At 38.6% G+C, this 24,529-nt stretch overlaps 1 protein-coding gene across 1 annotated transcript; it reads left to right on the top strand.

The window, feature by feature from the left end:
* Positions 1-13,486: 13,486 nt before the first annotated feature.
* On the top strand, positions 13,487-24,529 carry POU1F1 (POU class 1 homeobox 1). Its single transcript, XM_039383349.1, is given in 7 exon segments — positions 13,487-13,628; positions 16,393-16,430; positions 16,432-16,543; positions 18,616-18,861; positions 20,582-20,746; positions 22,135-22,195; positions 24,316-24,529. Coding segments are annotated over 7 exon segments (978 nt in total).

The following is a 24,529-nucleotide window of genomic DNA, read 5'->3' as shown; positions in this document are numbered from 1 at the left end:
TACAGCTATCAGGCTTTGAGCACTCAGGATGATATTATTTCAAATATTAATCCAGATTTAATTTGCATGAGTGGAAGAGGAGTAAAAAAACTTGCATGACCAAGAAGTACAAATGGATATTTATAATCTGAACCAGTTATCACATTGCCCTAACATGTACTGGTATCAGGGTACGTTTTTCCTGTTCTGTGCTTGATGACCATAATGTGTCAAGGGATTTTTATTTTATAACTCCCACTATGCCTTTTTTGCTAATCCTTTTGTTTCTTCAGCTTTACTCTGAACTGTTAATATTCAGGAACACTATGAAATTATTAGTTCAGAGTGTCCTTTCATGGAAATAAAAACTATCTTAATTTTGAAAGGGGCTGTAGAGCTGCTGAAGAGCTTCTGTATTTCAGCTCTATGTGTAACATAAGCACACAATCAGCTGTCTCTCTGTCCAAAGCAGAGCTGTAAGGTATGTGTATGCATTTGTATAGAAACAAATATATGTTGCAGACTCTTGCCATTTTTGCCCACGGATTTCCTATGGTTACAAGATGATTCTTGATCACAGAAAAATTCTGATCTTGCAGAAGTTACCTTCTGAGAGTTGGCAGGCCTGCGGTGAGAGCAAAGCGTGCTGCCAAAACTACTATTAGATTAGTAGCCTTATTTTTAATTCTGAATTTAACGCAAGAACACGGAAACTCTTTCTGGATTATTTATGTGTTTGAATCCAAACACACTAAAATCGTATCTTGCCTTCCCCTTCCATGACAAATAATTTTGAGTCAGCATATAACTTCTTTCTAATATCATTGTAGTATCTTTGACTACAAAGGTGATTTTTGAAACAAATATGAACCAATGTGGTAATTTACTGGTTTATATTATTCTTAACCATTGAACAAAGAGTGAAAATTAAATAAGCAATCTTTACCTAAGAATGATTATTTAAAGCTAAGCTATTAATAAAATCCTCTGACAGGTGGAGGCACTTAGTAATATCAATTAGTTCTCTCTTGAGATATGAAGTATTCATTTTATAAATTTATTTATTCTCTATATAAAGTTTGTTGCCCCTTGGAAAATGGCTTGCTATTGGGAATACATCACGCTATTCATTTGGAAGAATATTCCTTAGATGACATGGACATGCTTTCCGCAGCTTGAGGAAAAAAAGAACAAGTGGCTATGTTTTGCAAACATGAAGATGAGTCTGAATGTTGGATTAAGAAAAAGATTAAGAGATGGCTTTGTGGAAATCTTCTGCTCAGGTACCGTGTTTGCCGTGTGGAGATGAGGGGTTATCATAGGCATTGCTAGCAACATATGTTTTTTTTTTTTCTGTAATACCATATTTCTTAGTTATCTTTCTCTGTTTTAAAGCTTTTGTGAACTCAAAGGTGATTTGTTTCAGGCTAATAAAGAAGAGTCACTGAGAGTAGAGGCAGAATTCTGTTGTAAGGACTTAATTTATCATTCGGATTGCTTGGCTGATGATCTGTTTGAAAACCTTACAGCGAAATAAATAACAATAGCTGTGAATCACATCAGCATGGGAATGTTAAAAAAATCAAATATGGGGTTTTTTTTCTTTTTTTTTTTCCCCCCAGGCATTTTAAAAAGTCGTCATGTTCTCTGTGTGCTGGAATAGAGATGAGTGATATGATTTCATGTTCCTTTTGCTCTGTATTGGGGTGGAGGGTGCAAAGAGGGAGACAGACATGAGCAGTCAGGTAGTTCACCAGGTATTTTGAACTGCTCCAACAAGGCTGAAATTCAAAAGCTGGTGTCTACTTGGATCTAAGGAAGCCTCTGTCCTGTGGGAAAAGTAGACATGTAGTCAATCTGAGGCAATCCGAAGGAAAGCTCTGGAAAAAATCAACTTATGGTTTATGAAACTGCTGTCAAATATAAGTAATTGCAGCATGGTGATATTACTATGATCTGCTTCTAGTAAATGCTAACTGGCAGAGAAAATGGTGGTGGTTTTCTCCTTTATTGCAGTTTTGTGACAGGGGTTGTGCTGGGGTTTTTGTTATTTTCTTGTTTTCCTTGAGGAAACAGTAATGCATCACCCAAATTAACTGCTAACTAAGTATAAAAAGAGTAGAGTGTACCTAATCTCTGAAAAAAGTGTACTAATGCTGGCTTTCTTTCAGATAGGACAACTCCTTTTTTTACAAATTGTATATTTTTGTTCAACTTGTAATTTTTAGTTTTACTGGACAAGAAGAAAAAGGTGGTACCCTCCAATGCAAGTGAATTTGCACCATGAGTCAACTGAGTAGTTGCAGGGAGCTTGGAAAAGGGAAGTTCTGAATCGGGGTGGGGTGGGGTGGGGGGGAACACGGCCTGAAAACAAGTGGAAACAACAAAGAGAAGTAATAAGGTAGCAGAAAAAGGAAAAAATTTCATGTCTTTCGATGAACCATGTCTTTTGTGGTGGTGGGGATATGGCACAATTATCAGTTAGACCTTGAGGCTGTACCAAACTCAAAGGTGCTGTGCTTGCTTTCCCTTTGCTTCTGAAAATACTCCTTTGTACTGATCTGAAGGAGAGAGGGAGTATGGGGAGGGGAATTCTCTTAGTGCTCTTCCCAGGCTGTGTTATGTGGATAAGGATACTCCTTTTACTCCTGTGTCTGCACAGCCTTTGTCCAGGTAGCATGATTAGGAAAGGTTAGAATTTCCTTGTGTGTAACCCTTTTGGAGCATGTAGTCTGCACAGAATCCTCTGTATTACTGACTTGTAATTCAGCATCACACATGGATAATTATTATTTTCGTAAAAGAAGCCTGAGAGTTTGACAGTGACTTATAAAGAAAGTTATTCTTGTTAAGTCTTAAGTTCCTGCAACGGCTGGCTTATGTCTTCTTTGCAATAACTTCCTTATTTCCCCTCATCCACTGCAGGATTGTGGTAAATGCTGTAAAAGCTGTGGAGAACAATTTTCAGTTACTTCCCTTCTCCATCCTTGCTATCCAGGGGAAGCTGCAATGGCAAATGATGGAATTTCACTGTGGCAAACTCCTTCCCTTTATAGGAAGGAGTGTACAGAGAAAAATCATGTTTAAAGTCCCTAGGTTTTGTGTATTGTGCTCCATACTGTGGGAATCCCCTGACTTAAAGCATCTTTTGCGAGAGTGTCCTAATGGAGACCTCCTTAAAATCCCAGCTCCTGAAATGCCAGGCAGTCCCAAGGTGGCCAGGCAAAGCAAGGAAAAAAGACATTGCCTGGAAGGATCTTTTAGGTTCCTTGCACAGGGAAAAGGAAGATTTTGAAGGTCTAAATGCTGCTGAGTTAAACTTGGGATTTCATTAGGAAGGAGTGATTCTCTGTAAGGAAGCAGAAGGGCTCCCCCTGTTCTGCTTCCCCCCCCCCCATGTACACGTTTGAGTTGCTCTTTTTTGTTGTAACACCTGGAAAATGGCATGGTGTTTAATTTAAATATTTACTCCTTCAGGCCAGCACGCTTGCTGGTATGGTAAGCAGCCTTTAGCCATATGTTACATGTATATGCTGTCAAACTAAAATGCAGTTGCTGTGATTTAAAAGGAAATTTCAAAGCCCTGTTGTGCCTGCCTCTCAATATGGTTTCTGTGTGATTGGGTACTTTAAAGGGAGTTAGCAGAGTAGTGAGGTTGTGAAAAGGGCTGCAGATGCAGTTTCGAAGAGAAGCATTAAAATATTTGCCCTGGGGAGAAGTGAAAATATCCAAATGTTTTCAAAGAGTAAGTAATTCTCGTAGACTGGTGCAAATTGTTAATGACAATTGCTCCGTCAATATTTTTTGAGTTACGTTTTGTTCTGGAAAGGTTCTCACTTTCTCACTTTTACCTGAGTCATGTTTTAAGACGGGTGCATATGTGAATGAGATCATTTTAATTCTCATTTTTAAAAAAGTCAGAAAGCCCCATCTCCCTTCTCACTTATATTTGAAATGAGAAGAATGATCCCTCAGCTGTCAACTTGCATTGAGACTGAACCAGCTCAGATCTCAGACAGTGGCTTCTGAATTTAGGACTGGACAAGTATGGTCCTTTGCCCTCGGATGCACCCTGGAAGGTGCAAGTGGAATTTTTGAGTTCTTATGTCAACCTAGTGAGATATTTCAGACTTTTCCCCCATGGCACAGGGGTACATTTAAAAGGTGTATAGTTTTATAAGGGAAGCATTGATCAAAATGTCATTGACAGTTCTGGCTGCTATCCCTACGCTGGCCACTGATTTTGTATTTTTTTGGGCAAGCTACTTAACACATCGTTTCCTCACTCATAAGATAGAAGTGATACCTTTGGGGACAACAATGAGGTTTTTAGATGAAAGGAGACATTGAAAGGCAAAGTGCTGCTATACCATAATGATTATTCTTTTCCTGAGAAGGTGCACTTTGCGATTTTAACACCACTTGGTAATGGTTAATTGAGTTGTGTGGATTAAATTTTCAGCGAGAGTTATGAGATACTTTCCTGAAGAATAATGCATTTTAAACGTTATGCGAGATTTAAGAATTAAAATTTTATCTTGTATTTCAAAGAATTTTAAATGACCTTCGGACCGAGCCAGTCAGGGGTTTGAATATGTTAATGAAATCACTTTGCTGGCAAGATGTTTTGTTTGGTAATGAAACACGAAACTGCTGACCGTGTTGAGCTGATGATGTTTGTCTGCCTGATACAGTAATATTCATCAATGCACTGTGTGCAGGCAAAGTTCAGGTATGAATATAGATGACTAGGATTTTCTGGGAGCTCATGTAATAGTGCCTTTTAGGTTTCGATCTTTGTACCCAGTTGATGACCTTTATTTTACACCGATAATGAAAAAAAGCGGCGTTACTTTATCACTCAGACCCATGAATACAAAAATAATTGAGTTCTCATCACTAATCGTTTCAGCAAATTGGAAAGTCCCATTTAGCCCACATCTTGTCAGCTGTGCCTGCATTGAGTAGTGTTTTTGAAGTATTCTGAGAATGTTTACTGCTTAAAATGCACTGCTCAGTGAGGATACCAAAGTCTGACTTTAATGTATTCCAGGTATTTTGGAGTCTGGTTTTGGCTTTGTTTCGTGGGTTTCTTTTTTCCTACTTGATTGTTGCTGTCATTTTCATTAGACTGAACCTAGAGGAATACAGGTAAATTTTCAGGTGGAGGTATGAACGTTACAGTTAAGTTGGCAAGGAAGAGCAAAATGCATCTGAGTAAGTTGTGATCTGAAGTATTAAGGTTGTTTAAAAAAATGAAAATCCAGACCTCAGAAAGATTCAATTACATTTAGAAAAATCCACAGATTTCTTTTTTATCTCGTGCCTTTACTACTGTAAATCTTATTAAGTCATACTGTGATCCTATAAATTAGCACAAATCTGGATTTATTTCAAAAGATTGGATGTCTAAAGTTGCAGTTTGTCTGGAAAGCTTTCCTCCCACAGTTTATTCTATCTGTACTATCTATCTCATACAGCATTTGTAATTTGGTACATTGAAAAACTTTGAATATTGTTTTTAAAATAACCTCAGATAGTTTGAAAAATTAAGTTATTTAATTTATGAAAGCTTGTGAAAGATGCACAGATAATTAAGAGAGAAGCTTAATACAGTTATTGAAATTCTGAATGATTTTTCTTCAGAGCTGAAAATTTCCATTTAAATACATTGATTTAATTTATTTTATGCCAAAATTGTTGAAACTGAAGATTTTACTTTTAGTCTTGGAACAATTTTAGAGCTAAAGAGTGTTCCCCAGTTCTGTTGGCCAGATATCCAAATGTAATTGGGAACATATAATCCAGATTCTCTTTCCTGTGACACATACTGAGGGAGGAGTGGGGACAGGAGGCATGGAGCAGAGGAGAGAAGAAGATGAGCACATTGGAGGGTGATTGTTATGCCAGAGGGAGAAGAAAGGAGGGGGAAAAAAGATTCCTCATTATTCAGTACATTTCCTGTGAGTTTTACCATACACTGTCCCAAGTTTCCAATAAAGTTGAGCGATGGGCAAAAGTATTAATCAGTCTCACAGAATTTTACTTTGGTTGTTGTTTGTTATGTGGCTCTCACACTTCTCAGGAGAGGCTTGGGCACGTGAAGCACACATTCACCTCTGTCTGTGAATCTTGGGAAGCTGCTGACAGCTTATAATAAAGGCCTAGCCTTCCAAAATTTCTTTGGTATCCCTTCTAGCTAAGTTAATTGTAAAGGCTTGGAGACGAGGTCACATACATGATGTGAAGATGCTCATGAGGATTTTCTTACTTATAGCAGAAACTTCGCTGTGACCCACCAAAAACTGGATCACAAAATCCATTTCCCCAGGAAAATACAGAATGTGTATGTTGTTCAAAGATGGCACAGGCTGTAATGCCAAAGGTATCTTGCTGTGATAAATGTCCATGGAAGAATGTTTTGAGCCTTTAAATGTACTCTGATCCTTTCAGGACTTTTGACCTTTAGAGGGAAATTTCTGAAATCCTTTCAAAAGGTAGTGGGGCTGGTATTCAATGACCTCTCTGGAAATTAAAAAGAAATTTTGATTTTGGAGACCTGTGAAGTGAAAGACACTTTCAAGAAAGGTAATTGCTTGGTTGTGTAAGCCTAGTTTCTAACACAAAGTTCTGTTCAGTAGATTTTTGCACTTTGGATAGAGAAAAATTTGTACTGCTGGTTAGTTTCTGGCTTTTCTGACAGATCATGTCAACTTTAATAATAAATGGACTAATTCATAGGAGATCTGCAGGGGTAGATGATGGGGTCTTTGGCTATGGGTAATGCTGATGAATGTCAGTATTAACTTGGTAAATGTTCATATGGCAGATCTGGGTGGTTCCAAAGCATTTTTTAGGACAATTTTATGATCCCAGTGATCTGGGTTAACAGATCTACCCTGGGAAGCTGTCTCTCTTAGGTCTGATTAATTTGCTGTACTTTTTTGCCCTGGTGTTCTTACACTCATTTTTTAATTCCTTCCATCTTTGCATTGTTTCAAGTTATGTGTAAAGGATCATTTCAGTAGCGTTTCAGACCTGGAGATGGTCAATTCCCTTTATTTCCTTTTTTTTTTTTAAATTACTTAGTTTTTAAATAAACATGACTTTTTTATTAACTGCATTTGGGGGAAAAAACTCTTTCGCTAATGGAAGTATAAACTGAGAAGCAGGGGATGTATATTTTTGTTCCATTTTGGTTAATGTGAAGGGACCTTTAAAGTGCAGGTGAACGTAACTCATTTCTATGCTATAGGAACTTTTAAATGCTAGTTTCTCAAATGTTCCCTGTTATTATCCAGCAGGCAAAAAACCTCCCAAAACATATAACCATTATTGTTTTGCCTTGCTGAGAGCTTTTCTCTTTAAAGAAAGTGCTGTGAAATCAGTGTCTTAGTGGGTGATGCCATTTTCAGTGTTTGATCCTCACAAAACTACTCTGACTTTTTTGTTTGCTTTAGCTAAGTTTTAGCAAACAAATTTTATATGATACGGGTGAATAATCTGATGTTATTTTACAGTTGGACCCTCTTTTGAATTTGAAAATGTCAAGAAATATGAATTCTGACTGCAGAAGTTTATTTCATAATTGACAACTCAGTTTAGGTGCAGGCAAATAATGAATTCAAGTACTTCGAAGTTGTCAGGCAATGTTGAATTTGCAAGATTCACAGTATAATTTACACTGTATTCTGTGTACATGAATATTTACCAAAGCTTTGTGAAAGAAATGTTTATCTTGTAACATGAAAGGGAAAACTAGGAAAGAATTAATAGTCTGGCCACTGTAGCAATAGCCCATGTTTGTATGATAAAATCCTCCTGGGGTTACAGACAGATCTTTCTGAAATGACATAAGAAAAATGGAAAGAAGTCATTTGGCGAGGAATAAAAGCACTCCCTGAAAAGTTAGGCTGTTAAAAATAGCATTGTGTGGATTTGAGTTCATAACCAGCTCTATGAAAATCTTTCTTTGTACGGAAAAGTTCTGATTTTCCAGAGGAAAAAATGTGGGGAAAAAAGACTCTTGCTACTAAAAGTGTTGTTATGTGGTCCTGAACTAACTGAAAATGAGGCAAACATAACACATGTGAGTTTTAAACCTGGCCTTTAATGATTGTGAAATAATTATTAGTAGTAATATTTTGTAAATGCTTTAAAGATGTTAAGTGCAACTTGGGTTTTTTTCCACCTGCTTGACTAAACTCATGCCTGGTATAGCCCCGCTGGCTGGCCCCTGTCATAACTGTTTCCAGCCTGATCCTATGCTGCTTTTCATTGGAATTACACTGGAATGAGCTTGGACCACTGCCATGAAGTATAGGGGTCTCTCTCTCTCTATTAATACATTTACAGTGTGTATTGTTTCGAGAAGCACCCATCCGACTGGGGGCATGAAAAGCAAAGCAGCGGAACTTATAGATAAGAAGATCTACAAATTTAAATAACAAATATATAAGTTTAGACATATTTCATGAGACGAGGCTCAGGTTGTTCTTTGAGAGCCGTGGGAACACCACCTTTCCCTGCAGATAACAGATCATGTCTGTGCTGGGTGTCCAGGGGGCTCTTTTCCACAGAGATGATCTAACGTTCAGGACAGGTGGTTTGGAGAAACAAGTAATCTTAACGTTCTTTTTGGTCTTTATCGAGTAATCTTACGTTCTTTTTGGTCTTTATCAAGTAGTCCCACTTGGTCTAAATCAGGCTTAAAGTCTATTGTTTGCTCTAATGCAATTACACATGTTTTTCACTCAGACTCCCGTGAGCCAGACTTTGGCAGCAAGACCAGATAAGCTTTCTATAGGTTTTTAAAAGCAAATTGCATTTTGCTGGTCCCTGGGAAAGTGTCTTCCTTGGAAATGTTTAATCCACCCTCTTTCCCTGTCAGTTGTGAGTGAAACTATCCGTGGCTTACACTGACAGTTAGTTAATCAACTTATGTCTTACCTAAGAAAGAAGATTTTTTGTTTTCCTTTGCACAGTGACATGTACTTAGATATGTCATTTTCATTTACAGTGTGGGAAGTAAACCATAAATCTGTGATATCCCTCTATATTTTAGGTATTTTGATAACATGAGCATTGTCATTTCAGTTAAAGATCTTTCTGGATAGCAAAAACAAAGGGAAGAATTGTGTAAATGTGCAGATCTTTGGAGGAATTGCGAACTACCGAAAATACTATAATGCTGCAAAAATTACAATTATATCTCCAATTATATCACTAGTGCTTATTTCCATCCAGGTCGCTGGCTTTGTGTGATAATACTGGTATGTGTAATACTTGCCCTCTGAGACATACTGAAATCTCTCTCAGACTTGTCTTTTTGTGATGCTCAACACTTCCAGCTCCTTTTGATACCACCTATTGCTGGGGCTGCTCACTCTGTGAAGACGAGTCCCTAAGAAATAAAGGGCACTTGTGATACTGAGGAGCAGTCCATACATCTGTATTTAAGGTTCTACCCTGGCCATTCCTGTGGCCTGCCCAGACCAGCTTTCCAAAGTAGTCTTTGCAGCAACAGCAAAGCATTTCTGCTTGAGAGCTGAGGCCCAACTGTGATGATGGGGAGAGGAGGAACTGTGCATTTGCTGATCCAATAAGGATCTTTTAGAGTCTCTTTGCAGGTGAAATGGCCCCTAACTATGTTTTGCAGATGCTCTTTTTACACAGCCTCGTGCAGGAAGAGCTTGGATGCAGAACTGTTAGGTCAGACTCCTCAGTTTTGCGTGATTGCTGAGCAGTGAAGTGTCCCAGCAGCAACATGAATTAAAAAAACCACCCTACACAGAGGAATGATAAAACTGAAATTCCTGGTAGAGTTGGGACTCTGAGAATCTGGAATGCAGCTAGATCATATGCAACCCATTGTTTTATTGTGTATCTGCAAGACTGCCAGTGGAAAAATAGAAACAAATCTAAATGTAGTTTTCTTTTCTATTTGTGGTATAGCTTATACCCAGCACAGTGAAGACTAACCACGAAATTATGGATTTAAAAACTGGGAATTTTGGTATTCTGAATAAAAATGAAACGTGACAGACAAATATTTACATGCAAAAATGTACGAGGTGACAGGATGGAAATTGCAGTAGTATTGGAAATAGAAAAAGCTGTACAGTGAAGGCAGAAGTGAGGCTCACTTCCAAAGAACCACAAGTTCTCCAAGGTGCATTATTGGAAAAGAGATATATACACAGATGAGTATCTGTGTATATATATGTATATGAGGATATATATTACACATGTGTATATATGTATATGTACACACACATACCTCTCTATAGCATGTAAAATGTGTGTGAGTGCTAGTTTCAGTGGGACATATTTCAGCTGTAGGAGTATCATAGTGATTATTCTCGTAGAGACTTCCATCTCTGCAAGGTCTTTATTTAAACAAGCCTTGTATTTTTCGGTTTATCCAGAAAAGAGTTTGGAGACCTGGGAAAAGGAATGAATGAATGAATGAATGAATGAATGAATGAATAATGGTGCCAAGACCTGCATTGTGCCAGATTTTCTTTGCAATTATGTAGTGCTTGGCAAAGGTGAGGTTTAAAATCCATGTTGTTGATCAGCATGGGATCATCTCTTGGGAACAGGGATGCTGTGCTCCCATGGAGCAAAATGATGGTGTTTCTCCTGGCTCTCACAGCCAGTCCTGAGAGCCTACAATGAAATGCTGTTTCTAAGCTGAGAAAACCATGTCAAGGGAACTTTTTGCCATGAAAACAGACAGCTTAATGCTGTCTAAACAAAAACTCAAAGGGGTTTTTAAGGCTTTCTTCGGTATTTCTTCAGGGATTCAATCAGAAGAGATTCAGTGGAAAAAGAATCAGTCTACTAACATGGAATAAAGATTGGAATTAAGGGAAAACATTAATGTAAGCTCAGAGTTCTCCCACAGTGGACTGTAAAAAAAGGGCTCAGTCATTAAAATCTTCATTTTCCCCATTCCTCCTTATGGAAGTAACACCCACTCAAAAGGCCAGTTTAACTGAGGAAGCAGATGGGCTTTGCTGTAACATTTACTGACATCATACCACCATCCAAATGGAGAATGGGGTCTATGTATCAGGGCAGAAAACTCCCACTGAAGCTCTGAGGGCACCTGTAAGTGTAAACAAGGAATGACCTCCTTCAGCCAGCGGCCACAGGTCCAAAATTCCTGCCAGAAGCCTTCACTCAACTGTTCTGCTGTGAGGCAGAGCCTTAAAACTGACCATGAGATTACAGTATAGGGAGCCATCGGGTCACTCAGGGTAAGGCAATCTGAAGCCCAGCCAAAGAGCTGAGTGTGGCTGGTGTGACAGGACTTCACCACCAAGGCGCCCTTCTTGGCAGAACAGAGGGTTGTAACAAGGCTTTAAGAGAGGTGCTACTCGTTTTAGAAACAAGCTTTATTTCATACATCACCTGATGCATGTGAAATTTGTCAAATACCTGGGATCTGTAACAGTCTAGCTATTCAGAATCCTCAAAAATTGTACCAAACAACTTTATTTTAAACTGGACATGACTAAAGAAACTTGGTCATAGTCAAAATGAAAAATAGTGAAGTTTTTACCTTAATGAGAAGAAGGTGGTACAGCACAAACACACACAAAAAAATAGAAATCCAAGTCATCCAGCACTATAAAACATAACAGTAAATACAACCATGGCATGAAAAACTCATTTGAGGTGGTGGCTAGCATGGTGTCACCTCAGGAGGAAATGAAAAATGGAAGTGAGCTCCATCCCGTATTTGGGGACAGGCTACAACTTGTTTGCATCTAGACGTGAGTTTGCAGTGATATATTTGTTACCTGTTGGGATGTGGGAAAAAAGAATTGCCAAGGACAGGGCTGTAAAGTTACTCTTAGTGTTTCTTTTTCTCCCATAGCTTCAAAATCCCAGTAGGGATGTGGGCTGAAGCCCCTGGTAGATGTATCGTGCTCCTTACTGAAGGAGAAAAGGACCTCAGAGGTGAAAATTATTAAAATAAATTTTTAATATGAATCCACAGACATTAATATTACATTGGGCCAAGCCCAAAGTAATGCAGATGGCAGTTCATTTGATGACAGTATCTTCCACAATATCGCAATAACTATTTTGAAGTTTTTTTATATTTTGCTGTATGAAAGAGCATGTATAGATAGTGGTTATGAATGTAGAGCCTCACCACTGTTAAAGCTCATGTGCAATTTGCATTATGCAGTAATTCTTATGAAATTTCTCAACAATCTCAGACACAACCTTCCCCAAAACAAATGTACATATAATAACTGGGCTTCTACAGAATGGCTCAATGCAATAGCTCTTTTCTTCAATAATACATGAAAAATGGTGCAATGACATGTATGATTGCTCCCACCTAGTGTATCTGAAGTTTGTATTGTCAGAATTCTAGTTCAGACATTTGAACCAGTCAGGAATACCAAACACACAAAAAGTATCATCATCTTTACATAAAATAAGACCAACCACCTTTGGTCACAAAACCCAAAACAAACCAAAACAAGCTAAACAAAAAAAAAAAAACCAAAACAATGAACACTCCACTTTTATTGCATATACACAAAATATGTGACTACGGTGTCCTGCAGAAATTTTCATCATTTTTAGGGTAACCCAAAGTAATTCCAATCTCCTGCCAAAAAAAAATCACTCAACTTCTTTGAGAAAAGATCCTGGTTTTACTTAGGATCTTCTGGAGAAGATTGTAGGTGCTGTGGTAGTATAAATTAGTAAGAGGAACTCTAAATGAATTTTTTGTGATGCTGTGGGCTCTTTCAAGAGTTCATCTTAGACAAACATTTAGCACATCATGCTATTGTAAAGCAATCTGTTCAAAAATATCCTCCTGGATACAGCTGCTCCATTTTACACATCTCTGATTTGTACTATTGTAGGTTAAGACAAACAATCACTGTGCAACTGCCCTGGGAATTAGGTTAATTCAGATTATTTTGCTATAGGTTCTTGACTGTTGCAGACTTCTGATTGAGCTCTCAGACAGGTTGCCTTCCAGACAATTGCCTGGATGGGATTTTGGGGGCAGGTGTTAACTGTGGAAACTTATTTAGCATTAAGCTTCTCTGTTGCTACCGACTGTTACGATACTTTTATATATATTTTTTTTTTTCCTGGTCATTGTCCTTTACAAAAGATCTAATTGAAAATATCTGTCAAATCGTGTCTCTGGTTTCCCTCTTCTTCCCCCATCACCCCCCTCCCCCCGACCCCCCATTAATTGGAGGCGTATTGTGTTTGTGTGGGAAGGAAGGAGGCTCTGTGGCAGCATGGCAATACTGCTGGGAAAAAAAAGAACATTAAAATGGATAAAGGGATTTCCTAGTGGTATAAATACCTGCACACGACCTCCCCTGTGCTCTGGAGCCCTCCTGTATATGCATATGCAGGTAAAAAGCCGGGAATAGGGTCTGAGCTGCCGTGGATTGCGCAGGATCTGTCCTGTCAGAAAACAGGGGACGAGCGGCTCTCCTGCCTGTTGGAGGGTATGAGTTGCCAAGCATTCACTTCATCTGACACCTTTGTACCCCTGAATTCTGACTCTTCTCCCTCCCTGCCTCTGATAATGCACCACAGCGCCGCAGAGTGCCTGCATGTCTCTAACCACGCCACCAATGTTGTATCTACAGGTACTTTTTCAAAATAATCTTGCTCTCAGTAACTCTCGGGTTTTTTGTGATGCTTTTTGGATGATCTGGGTTCATCAAGTTCTGCAGTATTTAAAGTGCTCGGTTGTCAGTGTTACGTGTGATTGGGATTATGTTAAAGCAGAAGCAATTTCACAAAACTCTGCATACGAGTGAACGAGGAAAATCACAAATGTTTGTGTTTTAGCTAAATGAGCAGCTTTCCCTAAATTTGTTACAAGATTAGGCTCAAATATGCTGCCAATACACTGATTTAAAACAGCTTCAAACATTGTCACTGTTGCTACGACTATATAGTCTTCAATGAGAAGTGTCATGTAAATTAATTGAAAGCTTATTATATAACCACAATTTAAAATAACATAAATTACTTTAAATAGGAAATATATTTAAAACAGCTCAGGTCTAAATATCACTTGGGGAAGCTTTAAAGAAAGAAAAACCTTGCTTTTCAAGGCATATTGCATACTGAATGAAGACTAAGATTTAAGTGGGATGTTCAAAATTGGCAGTAGAAGCCTTGACAATATTTTTGAATTTGGTATGTTTGTGTATATAACCCAATTATATGCACTGAAATACTCGGCCTATGCAATCACTGAACTATCTGAGAGAGAGACAAGGAGAAAGAGAGTTTTATCACATCCTTAATAGTACAGAAGTGGGATTCTGGAATGCAGGAATTGTTGATGGAAAGGTTTCCAGAACAGAAGAAGACATAGTTTGATTTATTTGAAATGGCATTAAGGTTAGAATTTTATTTGGAGTCTTAACAAGAAACTAGCTTTCTCCTGAAATGCATTGGTAATAAAACATTTTAACGAAAAGCAAAAGCAGGTAAGTAGTGAAAACTGATCACTGGTAATAGATAACAGGATCTTGCACATTAAGCAGGAGGCTCAAAATATCTGTTGGTTAGCAGGAGTGGTGGGGAATAGGAGAATTTAAATTTTGTATGAGGTCAAATTTATGTATCTGTATCACAGAAGTGTTTTCTAGATTTGTCTGGCTTGTAATAAGAGGTACATGATGACAGCCAGCCAAAAGCAAATGCTCACCTGCTTCAAGTTTAAGTTTTGATACTTTGTAATTGCCTCCCAAGGACAAAATGACCCTGCAGTCCTGGGAAATTTTGATTGCAGGATCACATCTAGCAGATGACCTTGTAAAAACAGGGTCAAACCTCGTGAAAAAAATAACCCCGTGAAAGCAGTAACAATTATGATGACTAAAGGTTTACAGATTTCATACATAGATTCAGTTATTGTAATAAACAATGCTATTCTTGTGACAGCATATAGGGAGAATTTGTGCTCAGTGAAACAGTGAAAGAATTTTGAATAACAACTTATTTTAAATGTCAATTTTTTGAAAAATGGATGTAGCAATTCTTCATCACAAAAAGGTGAATATATTTCTTTTCAAATACTATGCCATGTAATTCAGCTGATGTTCTGCATTATCCTCAACATTTTAATTGTTATTATTTAATCTGAATAGGATCATCCTCACCATTTAATTTTAAGTCTTTATTAGCAAGTTGAAAATTATATTTTCATGCATAAAAATAATAGTCAGTGGATTATGTAATAATAGGAAAAAATCCAATAAACACTTAGATCTTACCTCAACAGAAAAGTTGTGTCGTTCTACATGCATTAGAATTATTAACACAGTCTTTATTTTCAGTGCATTTATATTAGTATAAGCATGTTTGTCTTAGTAGATTTTATATCTGTATAAGTGTATCTAAACAGGACATTTTACTGTTACGAATAATGTTGTAAAAAAGAGGGATTCTAATCCCTAATTAATTATACTGTTTTGAACAACTGGAGTATGTTCTCTAAAATGTGGTTTTACACATCTGAATGTTCGTGAACATTAATTTTTAATATTATATTTTATAGCAGTTGTTAGAGGGGACAGTATGTGCATTTTTATTCCTACTTATACATGAGAAAGAGCCATAGCTCTTATTTCACAGTCAGCAAAAAAATGGTCTCATTCTTCAGGCCCTGGCTATTACTGAACACAGACCTGAAATAGCCCTGTGAAAACGCAAGAGGCAAATTAATTGTGTGTTTGCTGCTGATAGAAAGTGTTTATTTAGGCCCAACTTTTTACAGGAGCCCAGAATCTACCATCATGTTTCTCTACCTCCTTGCCAAAGCACTCTGAAACGTTTTTTTTTGTGGATTGGCACTTAAAAAATTCTGACTTCTGGATGCCTCAAAGCAAGTGTCCCACACTGCTGCCTTCAGAAACTCGGGTCTTAGGCATGTATAAAATATTGCCTTCCTTGCTGCCTTCGTTCACAGTGGGGTTTGCATGACAGGGAAGGCAAGTGACTTTCTGAGAACATAGAATTGGGTTTTATGTAAGACTGAATGAGACAGTGTGTGAAAGGTGTGTGAGGAGAGGAAGTGGTCTCCTCCAAAGAGTTCAGTGCTCCCCTCGCTAAGCAGTGTATGCAAAGTGAGTTATAACCATACAATATGTTAAAAGCAATGCAACAAGACCACAGCATGGCAGTTTCTGGTCTTAGCTCAGAGAGTGTCTCACTATTTATACTGGCAGTTTACCTGCTGTGACCTGGCAAACTGTCTGGACTTCCAGAAGTGTTACCTGATGGTTATGGCCCAGAGCTAAATGCTTACTGATTGCACACCAAAACTGCACAAGGGCACTCTCTGCCTCTGAACTTAAAGGCTCTGTCTTGAATCCTCACATGTTTTCTTATCAGTCCCATCTGTTTTGTCTTTGGTCCAAACTCGTGTTGCTCCTGTGTGTTCCCTTTGCCACGACAACGCCGGGACGCGCCTTGGCAGGACTTCATTACTCTGTGCCCTCCTGTCATTATGGAAACCAACCATCCACCTACGGGGTGATGGCAGGTAAGAGAGCAACCCTCAGCTGGGTGAGCTATTTGCATGTTGATTTTATGCAGTTTCCCTTTAGAGGGACCAATCCAAGACGATTGTTTAAAGGAGATGGGATTTGGATTAAGGCGCTAGAAAAAGGGTTAGGAAATCAGGGTCAGTGCCCAGAGTTTCCCCAAAACCTCTGCATCTTTCATGAAATCACTTTGTATCTTATTTCTCTCTACATAACTGGGAGAGTGCTGCTCTTTTTGCTAACCTGTGTCCATTTTTCCTGGTGATAATCACTTTTTGAGGGACCGGGAGTGACATATCCAATATACCTGTATATTACCAGTGCCTGGGCTGACAAAGCCCTGACCAAAGATATAAAATAAAATGGGGCATAAGGCAAAGATATCTGAATTCTGCAGGCAGATCAGACAGATGGTCATGGATTTTTACACTCATGAATGTATGCTAGCATCCTGCTCATTTTTGCATGTGCCAGGCTCAGTAAGAAAGAGGAACTGTTATTCTGTGAGAATGACTATTCCATTCAAGTAGCAGTCAATGAGATAATGACATGAACCAAATTAACACAACTCCCAGGAGATAATTGTGATTTGGAAATAAACCAAAATCAAGCTCAGAATTTTATTTCACTTAAGAACGAAGGAAATATTCAAGCTAGTCAGCTTAGATGAATATATCTGCATAGGGACAGAGTGTAGATTTCCTTCATGGTGTGCAAATGTCCAAATGCTGCTACTGCATTGTGCTTTTATGTGCCTGTTGCAAACATTCCTTGAGTTGTTCAGATCCCTTGGCAAAGTTAATAGACATTTAACAAAATATATTGCTCACAAGTTCACTTTCTTTCTTTCCAAAATAAACACATCTTTATTCTTTCTCCTTTCTTCTTTTTACCCTTACTTTTTTCGGTTTTTTTAGGCATCAAACCTTCAGCTCCAGAGATGCTGTCGGCAAGTCTCTCCCAGACTCGCATCTTACAGACGTGCAGCATGCCCCATCCCAACGTGGTAAACAGTGTCAGCACCTTGCAAAGCAAGTCCTCCTCTTTTTAAGTTGTTTTTGGTTGCCTTTTTTTTTTTTTTTGAGAAAAATTTTTCCTTTTTTTTGGTTTTTTTTTGGGTTTTTTTTGGTGGTTATCCTCTGTGTGGCATGTATGGGGTTAGAACCTCCAACACTGGTGAGAGCATTCAGGGTGGTGAAGACAACCCTAACCCCAATAAATGGAGGAAGAAGTGGAGGTTAATGAAGTTCTGAGTTCTTCTAAAGAGTTTTGTGTAATTTAGAAAATTGGGAAGGGTGTCCTGAGAACCTGGAATTTACTGGCTGCTCCAGATACACCGAGGAGTGTTAATATTTCCCCAGTGATTCCCCCCACCCCTCCTTTAGGTCACAGACTCTTTAGCTCTATGTACAATACCTAGAGAAAAACCAGCCTTCACTCTTAACCGAATCTCCTTGTTAAGTCTGATATTTGTAAACAAAAGGTAATGTAAGATAGTTCTGGTTTGTCCTTGAGTAATTTCTTTTTAAGCCAGAAGGATCATTTTGAATGTGTTCTGGGTTTTGGGTTTTAGGGTTTTTTTGCCTTTAGGTCTTTACCTTTGTGCTTTCCCCTAAGAAATTTTATGCTGAAGCCAAGCCAAGGTAGTACCCCATCCGAGTATCCCATATCCGAGATGGGATACATCACATGGCATTGACACGGAAATATTTTTTGTACCAGAAAGTAGAGACTGGCAAATTTTGGGTGACTTAAAACGACATAGATCTGTCAATCTAGATGTGCCCCTTAATTCCAGTTTAGACCTTGGATTTTATTTGTTTAGGTTTGGACTATTTGCTATGTTATTTAAGTGCTTCTGTTTACTCAATAATAAGATAGCCATGACCGTTGAGTGGTTTTCATGAGTTCGGACAAGAAAGAGACAGTACCTCCTAAGAGATCCTCACTCTTAGATACTTTCATACGTTATGTAATGAATATTACAGGATTATGAGATGGTGAAGGGAGGTTTTTTACTGTGTAGTGGTAGAGAATAACTGTTCTGAGTTTTCTCTTTGGTGCTGCTCAGGTAGTCTGACCCCTTGCCTCTATAAATTCCCGGAGCACGCCCTGAGTGCCAGCTCCTGTGCCCTGGGCCACGGCTTCACTCCCATGCACCAGTCCCTCCTCACAGATGATCCCACTGGCACGGACTTCAAGCAGGAGTTCCGCAGGAAAAGCAAGTCCGTGGAAGACCCCGTTGACATGGACTCCCCTGAGATCAGGGAGCTGGAGAAATTTGCCAACGAATTTAAGCTGCGGAGAATTAAGCTGGGTATGTGCTTTTTTTGTCCACGAACAAAAGGTGGAAAAATTCCAGTGAAAGCCTGATTATTTCTGAGTGTTTTATAGTCTGGCCTCTTCAGCTGCCTGATCATAACATTAATCTCGCCTTGTACTGCCAAACTTTCTCCATTCCTAGAAGACTTGATTGGAATTAATGAACTTCAGCTTTTTGCAGCTTAGTATGCAGGAAGGGACTTCAAACTTGCCTGCCCTTAAATTATTTGTCTTAAGCACAGAGAAAATTATTGCTGTTCAATAAATTACATTCAGTAGCAGATGAAATATTCTGCACGGCTCCAAATTATCTGCAACTTAGGGCAGCACATGCTCTAACCTCTTATACCCATCCTCTTCCCCACAAAGAGTTTCATCTGAGGTTGTAGTGTCATTCCAGTGACAGCCATGGGAAATCTTCCACACAAGTAGGAAGCTTCTCTTCCTGATTTATTTTCTTGTGCCAAGACACAGGTACAGCAGCAACTGATGTATTTGTTGCTGTCTGATTCATGCAAGATGGATCACATTTGAGAGTCTCCAGTGAGCTGCTTGTCTTTCACTGGCCAATCTTAGCTGAGGACAAAGGCAGACTGAGCCTTGTCTTTCTCACCTGTAGGAAATAGGGGTACATTGCAATGTAAAAGCCTCACCCTTGCTTGAATTGTACTGAAAAAAAAAAAAAATAACACCCAGCAGTGCAGATGCAGCCCATTTAGGAATACTGAGTACTCTGAAGAGTTGTGATTTTGTCATTATCAATTATTACATTAGAATCATAGGAAATCCTACTAGTTTCATAAATCTAAAAAAAATTGGAAGGTGTTTAGAGGTATCTATGCACTATCTCAACAGCTAGAAAGCAGGTGTGTTTCCTTTTCAGTCTAAACTGAAATAAAAGAAATGAGGGTTTAAAAATATTAGGAACCTGGTTGATTTTCCTGTATATCATGTATTCGTTGTCAGGCACGGCGATGGAAAGTGCTTGCTAGGCCCCACATTGTTAGTCACTGCATCTTCATCCTGAATTTTTGAGGGAACAAAACTTCCTTTGCTGGAAGCAAATGACATGGAGCCTGGGCTTAGTGCTCTGATGGGAGAAATGCAATGTGCACAGGAAGGTTGAGCTTTACGAGGGAAGACAAAGTTAATATGGGTTGTGTGCCTGAGACTGAGAAAGTTGGAGTTAATGCAACCAAAATAGAGGTAAAAAGTTGCCTCATGAGACATTCAGTGTCCAAAGAGATCCTTCCTGTTCTGGTGCAGAGGCAGAAGAGGAGGATAATGATCCAGCCTCCTGAACATGGCAGATATATGCTCAGAGCACTAAAGAGGTTGCTGCTGAGACAAAGTCAGTGTCTGCATGGAAACTGCAGCATTTCTCTGACCACTTCAACTTAGTTGTTGCAACGAACAACAGGAGAGCCACTAGGGATTAGTTTATTACCATTGCATCATCTACAGAAAGAAAGATACTGGGTGTCAGGATCCTTCTCAAATCCCTAATCTTGGAGTGTAAAGCTCCACTGAAACCAACAGGAGACTGAGGTCCTGAACACATTTCTGAGGAGAGCTCAGTCAGCCACAGAGACCTCTGGAGAGAGCTCATCCTGAAGGCACTGCAGGCACACACTGTCCACAGGAGTCAGAAGTGAAGGTCTAAGCACTCAAGAAAGCTTCGAAGTTACTTTTTTTTTCTCTTTGTTTTTTGGCAGGTTACACACAAACCAACGTTGGAGAAGCACTGGCTGCTGTGCACGGCTCTGAATTCAGCCAAACAACCATTTGCCGTTTTGAAAACTTGCAGCTGAGTTTCAAGAACGCCTGCAAACTGAAATCCATACTGTCCAAGTGGCTGGAGGAAGCAGAACAAGTAGGAGGTAGAGAACTGAAATCATCTAAATATTGATTTGCATTTGAACCAGAATGCCATATATATGCCCAAGGACTACTATGTGTAGTCCATAGATTAAAGCTTTTTTTTTTTTTGCCAGATTTAGATGCTAAGGTGTGCTTGTCTTAAATTTTAGTTATCTTTTTTTGGGTGAGCAAGGAGGGGCAAACTGAAATGTATGGAGGGTACAGAATAGCAGAAACATCACTTGGACTGCTGGGAGAAACTTCTTTCAGTCCCATTCCAGCAAGCTAGCTCCAGTCCTGTAGCATATTATTAGGACCTGCAGGACCCCCCCTTTAGCAGTAGGGATTTTTCACTAGCAAAGGAGTCTTCCTTCCAAACTCTGGCATGTGAGATATGGCCATGGGGAAAAGGATTTGAGTTCAACTGTGACAGTGAGCTTTAAACCCTGAAGAAGAATAGCATGGCATCGAGTTTTTTGTTGTAAGCTAAAATGCTCTTCCCTTTGCCCAGTTAATTTCCAGTTGCAGGAAGAGTCATAGGGCTCGCTGGGCAGAGAGTACTTTAGGACAGGCTGGCTGACTTAAAGGAAGTGGTTGCCTTTGAGAACAGCCTTTTGAGCTGGATGAATTGCAATGTTGGGAAGCAGCAAACCTGGAGGTGGCAGCGAAAGCACAACCACCAGGCAGCACTCGCTGGGCATGGGAACAAAGGGAAGATGATCTTAATGCTACTTTTTTGGATTTGGCATTGTATTCAACAGTAGGAAACGTTGTTATTCTGCCACACACTTCAGTTTCCTTTGAACCAAGTGTAGAAAGCTTCCTCCCCCTGTAACTGTGCTGGAAACCAGGGGCTCTGCTGTTGTGGTCGCCACACGGCAAGAATCGCTTGTGAGGGGCTGTGGTGGGTGGCAGATCATGTTTGCAGACAGTGGCAGATCATGTTTGCAGACAGTGGCCTCTGAGAAGAGAGCGGAGACTTGTCCATCAGAAGGTGAGGTGGACAAGGCAGATGAATAAATGGGGCTGGGGGCCAAAGCTGTGTTTCTGAAGGAGGATGAGACAGTAGGGAAACGGACTCCATCTCCCCAGACTGTACCCCGAAGGGCAGGAGGAGCAAGGTGTGTCAGAGGAAGGAAGAGAAGCACAGCTCCTCTGCATCTTTACTGGTGCCACACCACTTTTGCTTATAACCATTTATAGCTGGAGATAAAACAATGACTGACCATCCTACACAACGAAAAGATCCTATGTGTGATGCTCCTCTCTGTTATGCTTTCTTCTCTCTTCAAAGATTGACTGATTTTCTGGAGATGATTCTGCTTGTTTTCCATTCCCTGTAGAATGGAAAAACTACCAGGTTTTGTTCTCTTTTTTCTTTTTTTTTTCTTTTTTTTTTTTAATACAGCTTTATATAATGAAAAAGTTGGAGTGAATGAGCGGAAGAGGAAGCGCAGAACCACCATAAGGTAATAAATATTTAGGGCTTTACAGGTTAGAAACCCCTTTCGCTAAGATGCTTTTTCTTCTGTTCAAAATTGAAGTGCTATTTTCCATTCATGAATATCTGCATCTAGTGCTTCTAAAAGTTTCAGTATTTGGAAACATGTCTGTGGAAAATAACAGCATAACCCATCAGACCCCAAGTTATTCCAAAGATATTATTTTTCCCAATCAAAGGCTTTTTTTTCAACAACACACTTAAGTATGAAAAGATATTTTATTCCAGATCGGTCAAAATTTCATTACATCTATAATTGTATTATTAAATAATTATAAATTATATTTATTACAATTATATATAATATATCGTATATCTTATATAATATATAAGATATATTATATATTATATAATTATATATCTTATATATTATATAAGATATACGATATATTATATAATACATAATAATATATAATATATAATATTATATAATATTATATAATATATAATTATATACGATATATTATATGTATCATATTATATATTATATATATTTATTATAATTATAAGTTATTATTAAATAATTATTAATAATTAAAAATAAATTGCATTATTTTGGTATAAATAAACATATACATTTTGAAACATTTAAAAAAACACATATAAATTTGCCAGAAACTTGAGGTCTGGTGTTTTTTAAAAGCTATTGATAAAATCAGTCCTCATATTAAGCATTTTTAAAATTATTTTAAAATTATGAAATTATTAATTTTTAAATTATTTTTAAATTATTTTCAAATTATTCCTGCTTTTACATGTAAGCTTGCTGCAGTGGGAGTATCAAATATGGCAGGTTGCCAAGGACACAGATAATTGAGAAGTTCAGGACCAAATCCCATGCAGTAAGAAAATATTAATTACTCCTTTAAAGGCATATAGGACCTCAATTTAAAGACATGAAACTAATCAGGGAGATGGGCTTTATACGAATTCTTAGTGGATGTTTGAAGGTTAACTAATGCTAAAACAAAAGCCCCAATAACTAAATTAGAATAGTCATATCCAGAGCAAAAACTACTTAATTTGAATTTGTGGAAATTATTTTATTAAATACTTTGCTCAAAGCCCTAGAAGGTGTTAGTAAAAAATAATGATGTTTCTGTAATTCTGGGTGTGCAGAAGACCATGCTGTGAATTAGGTAATTTTTGTAACACTAGTAAATATTGCAAAATTGACCTGTAAATGAGAGACCAACAGCATAACACAGATGAAGCAATGAAATAAGTTAGAACTCCAGCAGACACCGCGTGTATTTTTGTGGCAGAAATACCTTCACCTCACTTTCAGAACAGTACATGAAGTGCCCTCTTGTGTCCAAAGAAATTACAGCTACTGCTGAAGCTGTTCTGGGTGCGTCCCTGTGGCACAAAAGCATGTCACAGATGCTCCGTGTTTTCTCAGACTATGTAACAAAAATCAGAAGCAAATTCTATCTGAAAATAAGAAAAAATAATAGTGTTAAATTTTTTTGTCTAGCGAACCACTCAACTTTCGTGGCTGCTGACTCTGAGGAATAGGTTAAGGCAGAATTTTGGAAAGTGTGGTGATTGCTAAAACAGCTTGCCAGAACCTCTGCGATTTCTAGAAACACTCTAGTGCTCTCTTTATAACACGATGAGATGCAGAATTTGATACAGCACACACCTTTTCTCAAATCTTCCCATTTATAAATCCAAATGATTTGATACAACCAGGTAATGCCACTGATGAGCATTTGCTGAACCCCTACGGCCCTGCTGTGAGTGGAACAGACTGTTCCAATTCCTGTGCCCCGTTTATGGCTAGTTAATAGCTGTATCTCCTAAACAGCATCAAGAAGCACAAATAATTCATAGTTAACACTGAAATTGCACTGAACTTCATGCTAGTTTTGCCTTTTAATGACTGTGTGCTGAAATTCTGCATCATGTCATGCTGTTCACGTCAGCAGAGAACTATAGAAACTGTGGGTTTCCTTTATGTAAAAAAGAGGAAACAAACCAAGTCACTGCCTTCAGTGCTGTCCCTTGACCCTTCCCCTGAGCCAGCAGTGAAAGCTTGAACGCCCAGAAAAGTTTCTAAAGGCGAAATTTTATCCCTTTCTCCAGTATCGCTGCCAAAGAAGCCCTAGAGAGGCACTTTGGAGAACAAAGCAAACCTTCTTCTCAAGAAATCATGAGGATGGCCGAGGGGCTCAACCTTGAGAAAGAAGTCGTAAGAGTTTGGTTTTGCAACAGAAGACAAAGGGAAAAAAGAGTGAAGACGAGTTTACACCAGAACACCTTCAGTTCCATCATCAAGGAGCACCATGAGTGCCGGTAA

The sequence above is a fragment of the Pipra filicauda genome, unplaced genomic scaffold (genome assembly GCF_003945595.2).
Source record: "Pipra filicauda isolate LSUMZ 115617 unplaced genomic scaffold, ASM394559v2 scaffold306_size1276767_pilon, whole genome shotgun sequence".
Lineage (NCBI taxonomy): Eukaryota > Metazoa > Chordata > Aves > Passeriformes > Pipridae > Pipra > Pipra filicauda.
This window is presented reverse-complemented; position numbering and strand designations above follow the sequence as displayed.